This window comes from Maniola hyperantus, chromosome 3, assembly GCF_902806685.2.
Source record: "Maniola hyperantus chromosome 3, iAphHyp1.2, whole genome shotgun sequence".
In the NCBI taxonomy this organism is placed as follows: Eukaryota; Metazoa; Arthropoda; class Insecta; order Lepidoptera; family Nymphalidae; genus Maniola; species Maniola hyperantus.
Window position 1 is genome coordinate 553270 of NC_048538.1, and position 16255 is coordinate 569524.

Here is a 16255-nt window from a genome sequence, read left to right on the forward strand (position 1 = left end):
TCTAATTATTTACTAAATCATTTTTTGTACGAAATAGATCTCTATTCTATTTTGAAAAAAAATATAATTAAAGTTTTGCTTTGACCATTTCCTAGGTTGCCCTAATAATGAAGTGTAAATTGCTTACAGAGTTACTTATATCTTTGCTTATTGTAAGAAATGTACCTAAGTACATAGTTTGAAAAATCACGTTCTCTGCGGGATTTGGTATTAAATACGGAAACTTTGCTTAAAATGCAGTTTAGGATTGCACGTATGTAATATATACGTAGTGAGGAGTTCGGAGCAAGTTTCCGGCTTGTTCTAAACTAATCTGAAACTCGACTCACATGTTAGCAGCTAAGCATGACCGTTGAAAGTTCGTCCTCTCGACTTTTCGGCTCCCTTGCGATGCGTCTCTCTATCTTCTTTGAACTTTACTCTATTCGCTTATAACTTTACTATTGCACGCTGGAGATTGGACTTTTTAGGGTTCCGTAGCCGAATGGCAAAAAAGGGAACCCTTATAGATTCGTCATGTCTGTCTGTCCGTCTGTCTGTCCGTCCGTATGTCACAGCCACTTTTTCCGAAACTATAAGAGATATACTGTTGAAACTTGGTAAATAGATGTATTATGTGAACCGCATTAAGATTTTTACACAAAAATAGAAAAAAAAAACAATAAATTTTGGGGTTCCCCATACTTAGAACTGAAACTCAAAAAAAAATAATTATCAAACCCATATGTGTGGGGTATCTATGGATAGGTCTTCAAAAATGATATTGAGGTTTTCAATATCATTTTTTTTTTAAACTGAATAGTTTGCACGAGAGACACTTCCAAAGAGCTAAAATGTATGTCCCCCCCTGTAACTTCTAAAATAAGAGAATGATAAAACTAAAAAATATATATGATGTACATTATCATGCAAACTTCCACCGAAAATTTGAACGAGATCTAGTAAGTAGTTTTTGATTTATCGTGTAAAATGTCGATAAAATACGATTGTACTACGGAACCCTCAGTGCGCGAGTCTGATTCGCACTTGGCCGGTTTTCTTTAACGTGTTAGCTAGCTTGTTTTTCAAATAAATTGATAAATTTTGGTGTCCTAAAAGATTATTCCAGTGGATTGAATATACCACAGTAGAAACAGAATCTTTATCTGTCATGTGGATCTAATACCTATAGCCCAATAGCTCAAAGGTTAAAGGAACGAATTGAAATCCGAAAATTCGCCGCCGATTCAAACCCAACCTGTTGCACTATTGTCGTACCTACTCCTAGTACAAGCTTAACGCTTAGTTGGAGGGGAAAGGGGAATGTTAGTCATCACTGGCTAATATTCTTACTATAAAATAAAATATATAATAAGTACCACAGTAGAATTTTTTATCTGACATAATATGGAAAATACTAGATGGTGACTTATTTTTAAAAAATCCCGCGGGAACCATATATTTTTTCGGGATAAACAGTAGCCTATGTGTTGATCCAAAGTATCCATTCCCAGTCAAATCCATTCAGTACTTTTTGCGTGAAAGAATAACACGCATACTCACATACACACACACACACACACACACACACACACACACAAACATTCACGTTATAATATTAGTGTGATAAATACAAAATGGAGTAATCACCGTTACAACGCGTTACCTACTTGAATATGTATAGGAAATTACTGGTGGAGCAATTATCATCGTGCGAGTGCGAGCCGACTGATGTATGAACACTGTAAATGCAAATAACACACGTTAGGTATTTATGTTATTTATTACTTGTTTGTAGTTTGTGGGAGTTTTGAAATTGTTTACTCAAAAAATAACGGTTAAGTAAAGTCAGACTTTTTTATCAATACTAATATTATAAATGCGAAAGTGTGTCTGTCTGCTAGCTTTTCACGGCCCAACAGTTTCACCAATTTTGATGAAATTTGGTACAGAGTTAGCTTACATCCCAGGGAAGGACATAGGCTACTTTTTATCCCGGAAAATCTAGGAGTTTCCACGGCATTCTTAAAGGCCCATCCGTTTAACCGATTTATTTGAAATTTGGTACAGAGGTAGCTTGCATCCCAGAAATTGACATAAGCAACATTTTATTCCGGAAAATCAAAAAGGTTCCCACAGGATTTTTAAAATTCCAAATGCACACGGACATCATCTAGCACTTAAAAATTTAAAATGTATTTTTAACCGACTTCAAAAAAGGAGGAGAAAAAGAACTTAGCTGCGCGAATCGTCTAGACTTCATATTTTTACGAGACTCTACAATGGCACCTCATTGGCACCGACCCCAAAAAATATTATTATGGAACTATATTAACTCTTGTATACATAATATACTCGGTAATAAATTTAATTATTTTTTCATTTTTAGTGTTTGTGAAAAGACGTTTTTTATTTTTTTTGTAAAAAAATTAAATATACAGAAGGATTTTTATTAATTTATAGACTAGCGCTTGGCCGCAATCCGACGCTGGCAACTGGCAACTAATGATGCAGCCTAAGATCTTCATCTTAGGCTGCATCATGACTTACTTGCCAGAAAAACCTATTTACCCTTGACTTGAAAGTACTCATATTAAAATTGGACATTTTTAAATAAGTAGCAACTCTTTTTATGATGCAATAAAGTGCAATTCCTAAAAGAAGTTCCTGTAAGACACGTACAGTACGCGGCCGAAAGTAATGTACGTACATTTAGAAGGAGATAGCAAATTTGTAGAGCACTGTCTTGAGACTGACAAAACGTCACATACGTCACATAGATATGAGTGACAGAGACAACGCTCTACAAAGCCGAAACGTCATTCTAAAGGCCTGTACCATAGAGATAGTATACATTCATCTAAGGCCTGTACTGACTAACTAACGTACTGTAGGTACTATGTCCAGCCATGGACGTCTCTCGGTTGATTACGACAACGACGAAAAAATCAAAGGCTTTTAAAATCAAACTCCAGAGACAATAACAAACATTCGCCTACTTGTTCTCGGTCGCATCGGCGGCACTTTAATTAAAATCCCGACCAATTGAGATTTTAATTACGTCTCGCGTACCGGGCCACAACATACAATTCCTTACATTCCGGACGGACGGACTGATTCCATTTTATTTGCCTCTTCATTTGGATACCGAGCTTCGGCTTTAATTAAATCGTTACAATTTGACTCTCGTGTAAACCGAATAGGGATATTGCCAGTAGAATCTGCTTTTGGAACCAGTGCAGTGGTACAATCTGACATAAACCATCAGCGCCGAACAGGCCAAGAGGCGCAAATATGAAAACCTCGATGGGAGCTTCGTGTTTGTGCCTTTTGGTGTGGAGACCTTGGGGCCATGGGACCCGGTGGTTCAAGCTTTCTTTGAGGAAATTTGGAAAAGAGTTATCGAGTCAATCGGGGACCCGAGAGCTAGCAGCTACCTTGGACAAAGACTTAGTTTGGGGTAATAGTGCCAGCATCTTGAGTACAATGCCTCACTGCGGTGGTCTCGTTGAGGTTTTAGATTTAATTTAATATAATATTTTAAATTTAATTTAATGCCTTTTCTTTTCATTTAGATTTAGGTTTATTTAATAGAATTGTCTGTTCTTATTATAGAGTCCAAATAGAGTAAAATAAATTATAAGTGGCATAGGCATTAGGCTGCCTTGCCCTAAAAACATTACCCTAAAAACAGTAGGTACACTCGGTTTTTCATCCTTCAAACATCAACTCTTTTGGTAATTAATCTAAAATAACAAACTTATTCTGGTACGGAACAAAATAAGTTACCTATTACCGTAGTCAGGCATAGTTTCACAGTTCATTTCCTGCAGCGCCCAAACCGAAAGTCGAGCAAGGCGCGTGCCCTGCATACTTAAGTGCGAGCAATTGACTAGGCATATTCACCGCGCACACGTGCTCTATTGAGCAAGTCAGCCTTCCTGAATATGTAGCGAATTACGTAAGCACGAGCTACTAGTGGGGTCAAGCATGTTTTTGTAGCTCACTAGTCACTGCCCAGGCCCAAAGGATTAAGGGCGGTTACAGACTAGCGTTTTTTAGGGTTTCGTACCTACCTTAAAAGGAAAAAGGAACCTTTATAGGATCACTTCCTTGTCTGTTGTGACTCGTGTCAAAGGAATCAAAACCTTAAAATAAATAATATAAGTTAGCCCTTGACTGCAATCTCGCCTGGTGGTAAGTGATGATGCAGTCTAAAATGGGAGCGGGCTAACGCTGGAAGGGGTATGGCAGTATTTATTCAACCTATGCTCCTTTTGGTTTCTATATGCGGCATCGTACCGGAACGCTAAATCGCTAGGCGGCACGGCTTTGCCAGTAGGGTGGTAACTAGCCATGGCTTCCCACCAGACCAGACCAGAAATTTAGAAATTATAAAATTCCAAACCACTGCCAAGAATCGAACCCGGGATCTCCCACTAATAAAACCACAGCGCTTACCACTGCGCCAGGGAGGTTGTCAAAACCTATAGGGTACCTTCCCGTTAACCTAGAATCATGAAATTTGACAGCTAGCAATGTGGAATGTCTTAGGTATATACACGAGGTATATATAGCACAAACGCGCGTCGATTGTGTTTAAAAATGCCGCTATAATGCAAAGTCCTTTATAAACCAAGTTATTGATTTATTTTTCATAGTTCGAATTTCTAAAATAACACGTTGTTGTTTATCATGGGTTATATAATATCGAAGGCTCTTACGAGAGAGAATTATAATATGCTTTTAAGCTCTCTATCAATTATTCTACAAATTCTCTCTCCTCAGATGCCTAAAAAGCTATTGCTTATTTCTATTTATATATTAAGTATATTATATTTTATGTTAACTGTGATTAGGGATTAGATAAAGGTCGTAAGGTCTAAGCCAGACAAATTTAATCTGAACTTGTCTGAATTTAAATTCAAACAAAAGTTCAAGCTCAAATGTTTTGAATGTAAATTAGTCGATTCAGTCGGTAGCTAATTATGAATACAAATGCATTCTGGGTATCTAGTCTACATATACCTACTTAAGTACCTACCTACTATTTCGTATATTATATAAAGTAAGTAGGTAGCTTATTTGGATAATGGCGGTTTTGAAGTAAGAAAGAAAAAAACCGGCCAAGTGCGAGTTAGACTTGCGCACTGAGGGGTCCGTACTACAATTGTATTTTATCGACATTTTGCGCGATAAATGCGCGATTTTGTCTGGTGGGAGGCTTCGGCCGTGGCTAGTTACCACCCTACCGGCAAAGCCGTGCCGCCAAGCGATTTAGCGTTCCGGTACGATGCCGTGTAGAAACCAAAGGGGTATGGGTTTAATAAAAACTGCCATACCCCTTCCAGGTTAGCCCGCTATCATCTTAGACTGCATCATCACTTACCACCAGGTGAGATTGCAGTCAAGGGCTAACTCGTATCTGAATAAAAAAAACAAAAACTATTATGCCTGAAAATAAATAAAAATCTGTTTTAGAATGTACAGGTAAAAAGCCCTTTCATATGATACCCCACTTAGTACCTATAGTAATCTTACTTTGAAAGTCGAAAATAGCAATATACCTATTTGTTCATGAACACATTTTAATTTTTTTCTTGTTATTTTTGTTGCTATAAGACCTACCTACCTGCCAAATTTCATGATTCTAGTACGGGAAACTACCCTGACGGGGGACTGAAACGGGAAGTACCCTGTAGATTTCTTGACAGACAGACAGACAGACAACAAAGTGTTTCTATAAGGGTTCCATTTTTCCTTTTGAGGTACGGAACCCTAAAAAGGCTGCAATTTTTTAAATCATGCGCGTAGGTGTCAAAATGTGCGTACACTTATGTAGTGTGTGTGGCTACACATAATATGACGTGACACGCACACACACACACACACAGACACACAAGCGTATGAATTTAACTTCACTTTTTAAAATACAAACTGTATGAGCTTTGCTCTGAAGTATTAGGTAGGTAGGTATATACCTAATACCTATCTTTAAAATGAAGATAGAGAATATCCCAAATCCCGAAGCAATCGCCGAGCTGTAATGTCTCGTCTCGCATCCGCACTCCGCACTCCGCACTCCGCACTCCGCACTCCGCACTCCGCACTCCGCACTCCGCACTCCGCACTCCGCACTCCGCAGGACAAATGTTCCCTATCTAATGGTCTGAACTTTAATACCTTGGTTACCTTTGAAATGTAGCTTATTTAGGTATTTACCTTTGTGAATTGCGAGACGACGACCGTCTCTGTTTACACAAGAGAGGCAAAGGAGATTTAAAATGAAAGGAATTCTGTGCTTGTTTTTTAATAAGTACTTACCTGACAATATTAGGTACCTATATAGTAAGTATTACTAGCTGAGGCCCGCGACTTCGTCCACGTGGATTTAGATTTTTAACAATCTGGGGAATCCGTTGCTCCGTTGCGACGCGATTGGAGGACAAACCAACAAACCAATAAACCAACAAACAAACACACTTTCGCATTTATATTAAGGGTACTGATAATCATCTCTGAGTTTATTCTTATAGCACCAAATTTTGGTGCTATAAGAATAAAGTATGAAAGCATCTCTGTTTCTCGGTACATAGGTACTGACTTTCGTAGTGACAACTAGAAGCTAGAAGTCACGACTACGACGTAGTCGTATAATTCCTTTCTCCCATTAGTTTGTTACGAGTACAAAATAAATAAAAAGCACGTAAACCTAGAAACAGAGCACCGCTAGTACTATGATACAGTTGCTCTAGGTTTTTACGGATTAGATATCTACTGAAGTAGCTGACTGTGTTCGGTGTAGGTACCTACCTAGATGCTTTATTGGTAAACTTTTCCTGAGTCTGAGCTTTCGTGAGTGGTAAAAGTTAACTAAAGTATAGCGCCATCTAGTAAATAGCTTCGATATTCTACTCTGATAAAAAAATGGTTGATGTTGAAACACAACTTGTTGTATTTTGTGTCTTCACATAGATGTCGCTGTCGCTAGACCTAGCCTTTTTCTAACTAGTTCACTAGATGGTGCTGTACAAGGAAATTAAATATTATGATCAGAAAAGTTGTGATTTAATTTCATTCTAAATTTTATTTTATATTTACTCACATTTTAATCTTCGAAAATTATAATTTAAAATTAAATAACTTGAAAATTGTAAAAGTGATAAAGTCTATGGTTATTGGAAACTGGGATTTGATTTGGGGGACGAAAAAAAAGTGAAAGTGTCTATGGTTTTATATTTGTGTCCGATAGAAAAACGTCGAGAGATACGCCGGCGAACAATTTATTTCAATTATCATGAGTAAGCTCGCTGGACTCGTTGCGTTCTATCGCTTTGTGTAGAGAAATCTTTGATCTTCATATTTCAAGGAGTACAATCGTTCTATACAGTGTCGTGTAACGAATAATGGTTTGGGATGAAACGTTAGTGACACCTCGTCTTGCAACCTTGGTTATGGTTACAAGAAAAAGTGTATTTTGAAAATATTTCCTAGTGTTTTCTCTGGTGAAAACATCTGTGAAGTATCAGTTGACTGTGCGGTGTTGGTTTGTTGTTTGGTGTTGAGTAATCTGGTGCAATGTCTGGTGGCAGAAGTATCGACAAGGAGCGCAAGTCTCCTCGAGAAAGTGGAGAGGATTCGGAGGACGAGAGTGAGATTCTGGAGGAAAGCCCCTGCGGACGCTGGCTCAAACGTCGTGAGGAGGTATGTACTTCGCTTACTTTCGATTTTCTATTGAAATACCTTGAATTTTTCGTGAGTAACACTGGACAAAGGTGTCATCAGCTGATTCACAAGGTTAGCTGATGTTTTACTACAAATACGACGTAGTTTTATATTCATAAGTTTATTAATGTGTTATATATAGCATTATCTTTGTTTAAAACACCATTAATGTCATTAAGAAAATTTCAACCTTAAAAGTAGTAAGGTTTTCAATACTTAAATGCTTTGTTTGTATGCTTTAAAACAAGTTTACATTTGTTAAAGAGATACTTATTGCAATCCTACAGTAATTTCTTGATGTTGTGAGATCTCCAATAATCAGAATCAATGCATTCTACAATTATTGCTCTGAATAGCTATTTAAACTACAAAAGTTGGTACTAAGACGTGAAATGTACATTTGTAGGTACTTATTCTTCTGAAAGACCTATAAAATATATTCTGCAATTAAATATAGTGTTAAAATAGTAAATTATGCCCTTGACTTCAGCATGGATGCATGGACTACACAAATTTCAAACCCCTATTTGACCCCTCAGGGGTTGAATTTTCAAAAATCCTTTCTTAGCGGATGCCTACATCATAGCTATCTGCATGCCGAATTTCAGCCTCATTTGTCCAGTAGTTTGAGGTATGCGTTGATAGATCAGTCAGTCAGTTAGTCAGTCTGTCACCTTTTCCTGTTATATATTTAGATTTAGATAGCAAAGATTCTCTTCTTGTTGTTGTTTGGCGGCTGTGCACAGCTATCAATACATTAGGCATTGATAATAGTAGTCACTATAAATAACTTCACAGACTAGGTATTATTAGTTAAAGCCTTAGTTGTTTGTGTAGTTATTTATAGACTATAGTGACTATTTACTGGTTAACTTGAAATGCTAAAAGGAGTAGGTAGTTTGAAGTACAGTACGCGGCAGAACATAATGTACATCAGCCTTTAGAATGACATTTGGGCTTTGTAGGGCCTTGTCTCTTACAATCTCATTCACAAGCTCACTCTTAGCTATATGACGTTTTGTCGGTCTCAACGACAGAGACAATGCTCTACAAATCTGCAATCTCCTTAAGGTTGATGTACATTACTTTCTGCCGCATCCTGTATCTGTAGTGGTACCATTGATTTTTTTGATTTTTAAATGTCATTTATTTTTATAATAATTACAAAAAGTTATGCAACAGTTTTTCAAGATAACTTATTGCTAACAACAGTATTAAATATTTGTTTGTACAGGCTAAACACCTTTATAAACATATACCTACATCTACATACGTAGTGTACAGACAATTAGATCCTATTTTATATTAATTTACCTATCGCTAAATCATAATATTATCATAATGTGCATTATATTTGAGCTATAACACACAGATACTAAACTAACTAATTATAACAATATTCGGAGTAAGCTATTATGTCTAACTACTACGAAAAACAATAATTTTTATTTAAAAAAAGAGTACAAACACGACGCCAAAAGCATTAAATTCTTACTTATTATTTACAAGCCGGGTAGGTAGAAAAACTGAGCTACAGAATCGGCAACGCGCTGCGTTAACCGGTCGCTTGTACTGACACACTGTTATGAGTCACCGAGGAAATAGTGATGGGGCAGTCTATACCTGTTGTATGTATCGGCAAACGATAACGTGCCGAGTCTACTTCTGCCGATTGATGAAATCAACATATTTGGATGAGTAGGGTTTTTACGTATATAAAAATTGTGGGATAACTTAAAAATATAATCTTTTAGAAAAGGGTATTTTATACTATTATGTAATTTTTTGAGATTAGTTCGGAAAGGTGTATTATATGCTATTTTAATAGCTTTATTTTGTATTACCTGTAGTTTAGAATATTTACTGTCGGTGATGCTACACCAGACGGGAGCTGCGTAAGTTATACAGGGTCTCACTAAAGTGGAATAAACTCTCAACTTTGTGCAAGAACTTAATTTAGACTTACGGTTGAGTATTGGTCGTAATGCGTTAATAGCTTTAGCTCCTTTAAGAATTAGGCTGTCAGTATTTTTGCACCAATTTACTTTATCGTCGATTATTGTACCAAGGTATTTAACTTGACGGCTCCAAGGTATAGAGTAATTATCTATTTTAATTGTGGATGTGGGAACCGAGCGTTTTCTAGTAAACATTATACTTTCTGTTTTATTAGAATTTAGTTTTAGCTTCCACTTCGTAAAAAAGCTATTCAATAACTCCAAAGAAAGTTGTAAACGTGCGATTACAAGATCGCAGTCCTCAGAGGTAGTATACGAGGCTGTGTCGTCAGCATATATGGCGAGATGTGTGTGCGGTTGTTTAGGGATATCATTTAATTGTGTATAGTTTAATTGTGTATATAAAAGTGGTACCATTGATCAGTACTAAGTTAATAAGAACCTTAAAAATACATTTATTAATAAGTCATAACCTCAAGATAGCTGTGATAGCCTAGTAGTTAGGACGTCTGCCTTCATCTCTAAACGGAGGTCAGGGGTTCGATCCCGGGCACGCACCTCTAACTTTTCAGAGTTATGTGCTTTAACGATGAAGGAAAACATCGTGAGGAAACCTGCATGCCTGAAAGTTCTCCATTATGTTCTCAAAGGTATGTAAAGTCTACCAATCGGCACATGGTCAGCGTGATAGACTATGGCCTTCTCACCTGGGAGGAGACCCGTGCTCTATAGTGAGCCGGTGATGGCATCATCATCATGATCGGTTGATGAATACCCTCGACTTCTTGAAGTGGACTGTATTTAAAAAATTTCTTCATTGACCTTTTTAAGGTTCTGTTCCTAAACTATTACCTATTACTTACTGAGCTCCCGCTGTCCGTTAGTCAGTATTTATAATTATCTTTAACCGTAATAGGCAGAGACTAGAGATTCGAAATTATCAGTGCATAATTAATTCTATTGCCGCTTTGACAACAAATAATCAAAAATCAGGAAGATATGTGAATTCCCAAATGGCTGCCATGCTAATTAAAATTAAAAGTACATCATCATCATCATCATGATCAACCCATCGCCGGCTCACTACAGAGCACGGGTCTCCTTTCAGAGCAGGGGTCACCTCTCAGAGTGTGAAGGGTTTGGCCATAGTCTACCATGTTGGCCATGTGTGGGTTGGTAGACTTCACACACCTTTGAGAACATTATGGCGAACTCTCAGGCATGCAGGTTTCCTCACGATGTTTTCCTTTACCGTTAAAGGAAGTGATATTTAATTAATTAAAACGCACATAACTCTGAAAAGTTAGAGGTGTGTGCCCGGGATCGAACCCCCGACCTCCGATTATAGAGGCGAGGAGTAAGTAAATTTATCGAAAAATCCTATTAAATTGAGTTGTAATACTATTGTTCCAACTTTGGTGACGCAAATTGTGCTTAGGCTGAGATCTATAGAGCGCACTACGACTTTGCTCAGACTTAATATTGAGTTAAAACAAGACAGATTTATGTGAGATATATAGCTCTGTCTTGCTTTAACTCTGTCTTAAGTCTAAGCTAAGTCAGAGTGTGCTCTATCTCATAGATCTCACCCTTAGTTCTCCATAATTTTTTAAAGGTGTATGAAGTCTGCCAATCCGCACTCGACCAATGTGACAGACTATACCCTAAACCCTTCTCATTCTGAGAGGAGAACCGTGCTCTAGAGGGCCGGCGGTAGGTCGATCATGAAGATGATCTATCGACACTCACTGTTGTATTTGTAAGACCTGTAGCTTGTCAGTTCTCCCCGTTACCCCAGTGACGTGCACATGTCCGCACACTAGCTAACTGTGCGCGACTTTCCCCGCCGCGCCCGCGCCGGGCCGCGCCGGTCAGCGACCGCCGCGTTCGGCGCTTGCGCAACCGTAATCACTGTCGCTTTCTAGGCTCGGGGTCGTGTTTCACGCAGCCGCTGTAGCGCCTAATCGATACCCGTCTCTTCTTAAATTCACTTTTACGCCTGTATTGAGCTTTGACAATCGCTTCATTTGATACTTAACAGTTTGGTTGAATTTTATTTTATTTTTTACTAGAGGATCCCGCGATTTCGTCCGCGTGGAATTTGGTTTTTAAGAATCCCGTGAGAACTTTTTGATTTTCCGGGATAGAAAGTAGCCTGTGTCTTTCCTCCTTTGTTTTTTTTTATTACTTAGGAATTTGGTACTGAGTACTACTGAACTCCACTTTCTTGCTTTTCTCTAGTCTAGACAATCTGTAGTCCACTGTACGGATGGATGAGGAAGGCGGAGAATCGTGTTTGGTGACGCGCTCTTGAAAAAGCCTATGACTAGCCCTTTTAGCAATGGACGCATACGGGCTGATGTATTGGATTGGATTGGAACCCAATAAAACGAATTAGGGGCGAATTTATTCGACTAAGTAGCCAGGAACTGAATACGGGCAGAATCTATTAGTGGCAGTCGTAATTGTCTGTCGGCAAGACGTCAGTAACTGATTGAATCCTACTCCCATCCCGACCTCGTCGACGCCCACTTGACGGTTGTCTGATTTGTGACCTACAAGGGTTGCCAGGCGTCCGGATAAAACCGGACATACGTAGGATTTTTGATTGCGTGTCCGGCCAAAATAAACAGTGTCCGGCTTGTCCGGCTTTTGTTAGGCTTTTTATATTTCGCAAACGAGCGTGGCCGAGCGCAGCAGGCGGCAGTGCCGCCTGACAACAAGATTTATGTCAATAATAAAAAAGCTTACAATTTTTTTGTCGTACCTATTAATACTAGGTAAGACACAAAATCCTCAATAATGTAGGGTGTCCGGCCTTTCTACCCAAATGTCCGGCCAAACTGGCTGGTCTGTCCGGCTATTAGGTTTGGCGACCTGGCAGCCCTACCTACACAGCTACACTCAAAGTCATTGACTTAATAGTATTACTTCGTATGGACAGGGCCATTGAACAAACAAAATGGCACCGATTCAGTGGTGCTTTAGCACCAATGCAACCTCAGTGACATCTGGATTTCAAAGGGGTCGTTCATTAGTATCTAAGAGGTGGCGCTGATTTATTTGGTTCCAAAACCGTGAAAAATTTTGTTCGCTTGGGCGTATCTTGTCATTTATATCGATGCTCAAAGTCGTATCTATTAAGCAGTTTGCGAAGTATTTTCTTTCTGAGTGTTGACGCTTGTGAGATTTGAGTAGTGGGTGACCTTTGTCTGCAAATTAGCAATGTTAATTTTAAGACAGCGTGTGAACAAAATATGTTTTTGTTGTCACCAAAATAGATTGGGTCAGAATTCATTGGCGCAGTGGTAAGCGCTGTGGTTTTCTTAATGGGAGGTTAGGTTAGGTTAGGTAAATTAAACTATCTGACGATTCAAAAGCACTTGTAAAAGTTTACTTGAATAAAAATATATTCTATTCTATTCTATTCTATAGATAGGTGATAGGTCTTATAGCATAAGTAAAGGAAAAATTCTAAAAACGTCGAATTCGTGATTACATTACAAAACAAAATGTGGTCGTGAAAAAATATACTAAATCACAATAATATGTAGATTGCCTTAACTTTCAGTGTTTCAAATAAAAGTGTTATCTTGTACGATGGCACGGAACCCTTCGTGTGTGAGTCCGACTCGCACTTGACCGGTTTTTTATTTACAAAAGTGAAATTAACGTCTATTTATAACTCAAGTGCAGATGTGCGGAAGAAAGTCTGAATGAAGACTTGCATTATCTTTTTATAACCGTCAATCAGTTTAAAGTTAGTTCAGTGAAAGCTGTCGGCTCTATGTACAGTGTAATCACCACTTTAGTAGTTACCAGTGTAGCGACACACTTGCCGAAAGTACGGCGCCGAAAGTTCGGTTCAATGCGCGCGCAATGTTTATAAGTTATCTATGACACATCTACTGAGTTTCTGATGCGTTCGGCGTAGCGCCGAGCACACGAGTAGATATCCCTACAGAGAGGAAGATTCCTAATACCGTTCAAAATTTTAGACCTATTCTTATAGGGTTGTCACCTGTTGCAAGTGAATGGCCGTACTTTCCGTTCGGGCGATTAATTAGGCTAGAACGCATTCAATGTATTTTGCATAGCAAGCGACACATTACGCGACGCGTTACGCAACCGAAAGTTCTTCTTCTAAGCCCTCTATAATAGCCAATGGTACTGATTCTGAGCACAACTAAATTTTAGAGCATTCGCATCCTCTTCTTACTAATATAATATGAAAAGGACAGACATAGTTTGACAGTTTTAAGTTTAATTTAGAGCCGTCAAACCTCATGACTTTAGCTACCAGTCGCGAGCGTATCGTTTAAATTTGTAGCGTGCACTAAAATTTAGAGTATTTAAATGTAAAATTCATGTTCCGTCCTTTTTTAGCAATATTAAAAAGAAAAAGATGCAGATACTTTAAATTTAGTTTAGCGAAAAACAACGGAATCATCGCCAATATTGTAATAAAAGCCATCTTTCTGGGCAATTCAACACGTTGCAACTGCACACTACAAAATGACAACTCCGGCTGACGACGCGCGACGACGTCGACGCCACGTACCACCGTACGTAATATTTCGTCGCGTAAAGCGCTGAACTAAACGCCCGGCGCCGCCCCGTCCGACTGTTCGTTCACGTTTGATGTGTCACGCCAACCGAATACAACGACCGATAGTTCAGTCGCTGAAGTATCGGCGCCGTACGTTCAGCAGGTGTGGCGCTACCCTTAAAACCATCCTCACGATTGAAATTCTGGTGTTTGCGAATTCCAACAGTCCGAAATTCTTTCGACGATCCACCGAGCGGCGTTTCGAAGAAGTCTGGAATTATTATCATTACCATTAACCCAATTTCGAAGGTATTCAAGTTCCTCATATATAGCTCATAATTTTAAATTTTAGTGTTGTAATCATACTTGGCCGATACAATCTTGCAGCGAAACGGTTACAGTGGCATATAAGAATAACAAGATTTAATCTTTGATCAGAAAGTAAGTTGAACGCTTCAATGGCGAATGTGCTTGTTATTTGGAGTCAGTAATAAAATATTTCGTTACTGAAAAGGTAAAAAGCTCTCTTACTTAATAAATTACTTCGATATCAAGATACTTGAAAGCTTGCATAATGCTGATATTTTATCGTTTTATTTATATAATCTAGTTTGAAATCACTACCCCTATTATAAATGCGAATGTGTGTTTGTTGGTTGGTTTGTCCTACAATCACGTCGCAACGGAGCAACGGTTCGACGTGATTTATTTCATGGGTAGGTATAGTCAAAGACCTAAAGAGTGACATAGGCTATTTATCCCGGAAAATCAAGGAGTTCCCACGGGATTTTCGAAAACCTAAATCCGAGCGGACGAAGTCGCGGCATCAGCTAGTAATAAATAATCCTATTTTCTTTGGCTAAGTCCTTGTTCAACTTTTAATGTATTTCACATAATAACTATTAAGTAATACTAGTAATCCAATTACTTACATTACTCAATTTAGGTAATTTGTTGTTCGCTGCAGGCTGTTAATGACTGAGATCGAAGTGTCTAGAAACCAATCTGGAAACCCGTGGCTCCAAGTGTGAAGTGACATAGGGACTACAATTAGATCCGTGCTAAGCTGCTCTGCCGTTTCGTGCAAGGCTCTACGACAGTGGAAATTGTCGCGATTTGCACAAAAACAATGGCAGCTTCGCACGCGATGCTAAACTCTGATGCTACAATCGTTATGGACTAAGAGCCAGCGCGTGCTAGACCTTCGTTGTTTTATAAAAGCTGTATGTTCCTTTGCGTATTGTCCCTAACACAGGGAGAACAGGGAGAAACGATCAGCGACTATGAAGTTTGGATAACAGCGGCTTTGGGAGATAACAGCTAATATACCTAGGTGTAAAAATTTGACGTCAAAGTATTAAGTCATTTTTAGGGTTCCGTACCTCAAAAAGAAAAACGGAACCCTTATAGGATCACTTTGTTGTCTGTCTGTCTGTCAAGAAACCTACGGGGTACTTCCCGTTGACCTAAAATCATGAAATTTGGCAGGAAGGTAGGTATTATAGCAGACATGAAGGGAAAAATCTAAAAACCGTGAATTTGTGGTCACATCACAAGAGAAAAATTTAAATGTGTCCATGAACAAATGTTGCTATTTTCAACTTTCAAAGTAAGATTACTATACCAAGTGTGGTATCATATGAAAGGGCTTTACTTGAACATTCTAAAGCAGATTTTCATATATTTTTAGGCATAAAAGTTTTTGATTTATCGTGCAAAATGTCGAAAAAATACGACTGGAGGACGGAACCCTCGTTATGCGAGCCTGACTCGTACTAGACCGGTTTTTTATATTTTCTTCGAATTAGTATTGGAAATGACGTCATGTATTGCCAGACAGTGTCGTGGCAGCCCCTTGCCAGACACCTTTAAAGTTTAACAATTTATTAAAGCTAAAGGGTGGCTGGCAGGGGTTCCTCCCTGTGTTGGACACAATACGCAGAGAAACTTTCAGCTTTTATAAAATAACGAAGGTCCGGCACGCGCTGGCTCTCTCTCCATTACATGCCTCATTGTAAATCTAAATACACCCAACAAAAAACAA

The 16255-nt window shown here is 38.5% G+C and overlaps 1 protein-coding gene across 1 annotated transcript in view; it reads left to right on the top strand.

Moving 5' to 3' along the window:
- Window positions 1–7200: 7200 nt before the first annotated feature.
- Madm (MLF1-adaptor molecule) overlaps window positions 7201–16255 on the top strand; it is a 66817-nt gene continuing 57762 nt past the window's right edge. The window contains exon 1 of the mRNA XM_034984901.2: window positions 7201–7683. Coding sequence (XP_034840792.1) covers window positions 7558–7683 — 126 coding nt within the window. The 5' untranslated portion in view covers window positions 7201–7557. The remainder of the gene's footprint in view (window positions 7684–16255) is intronic.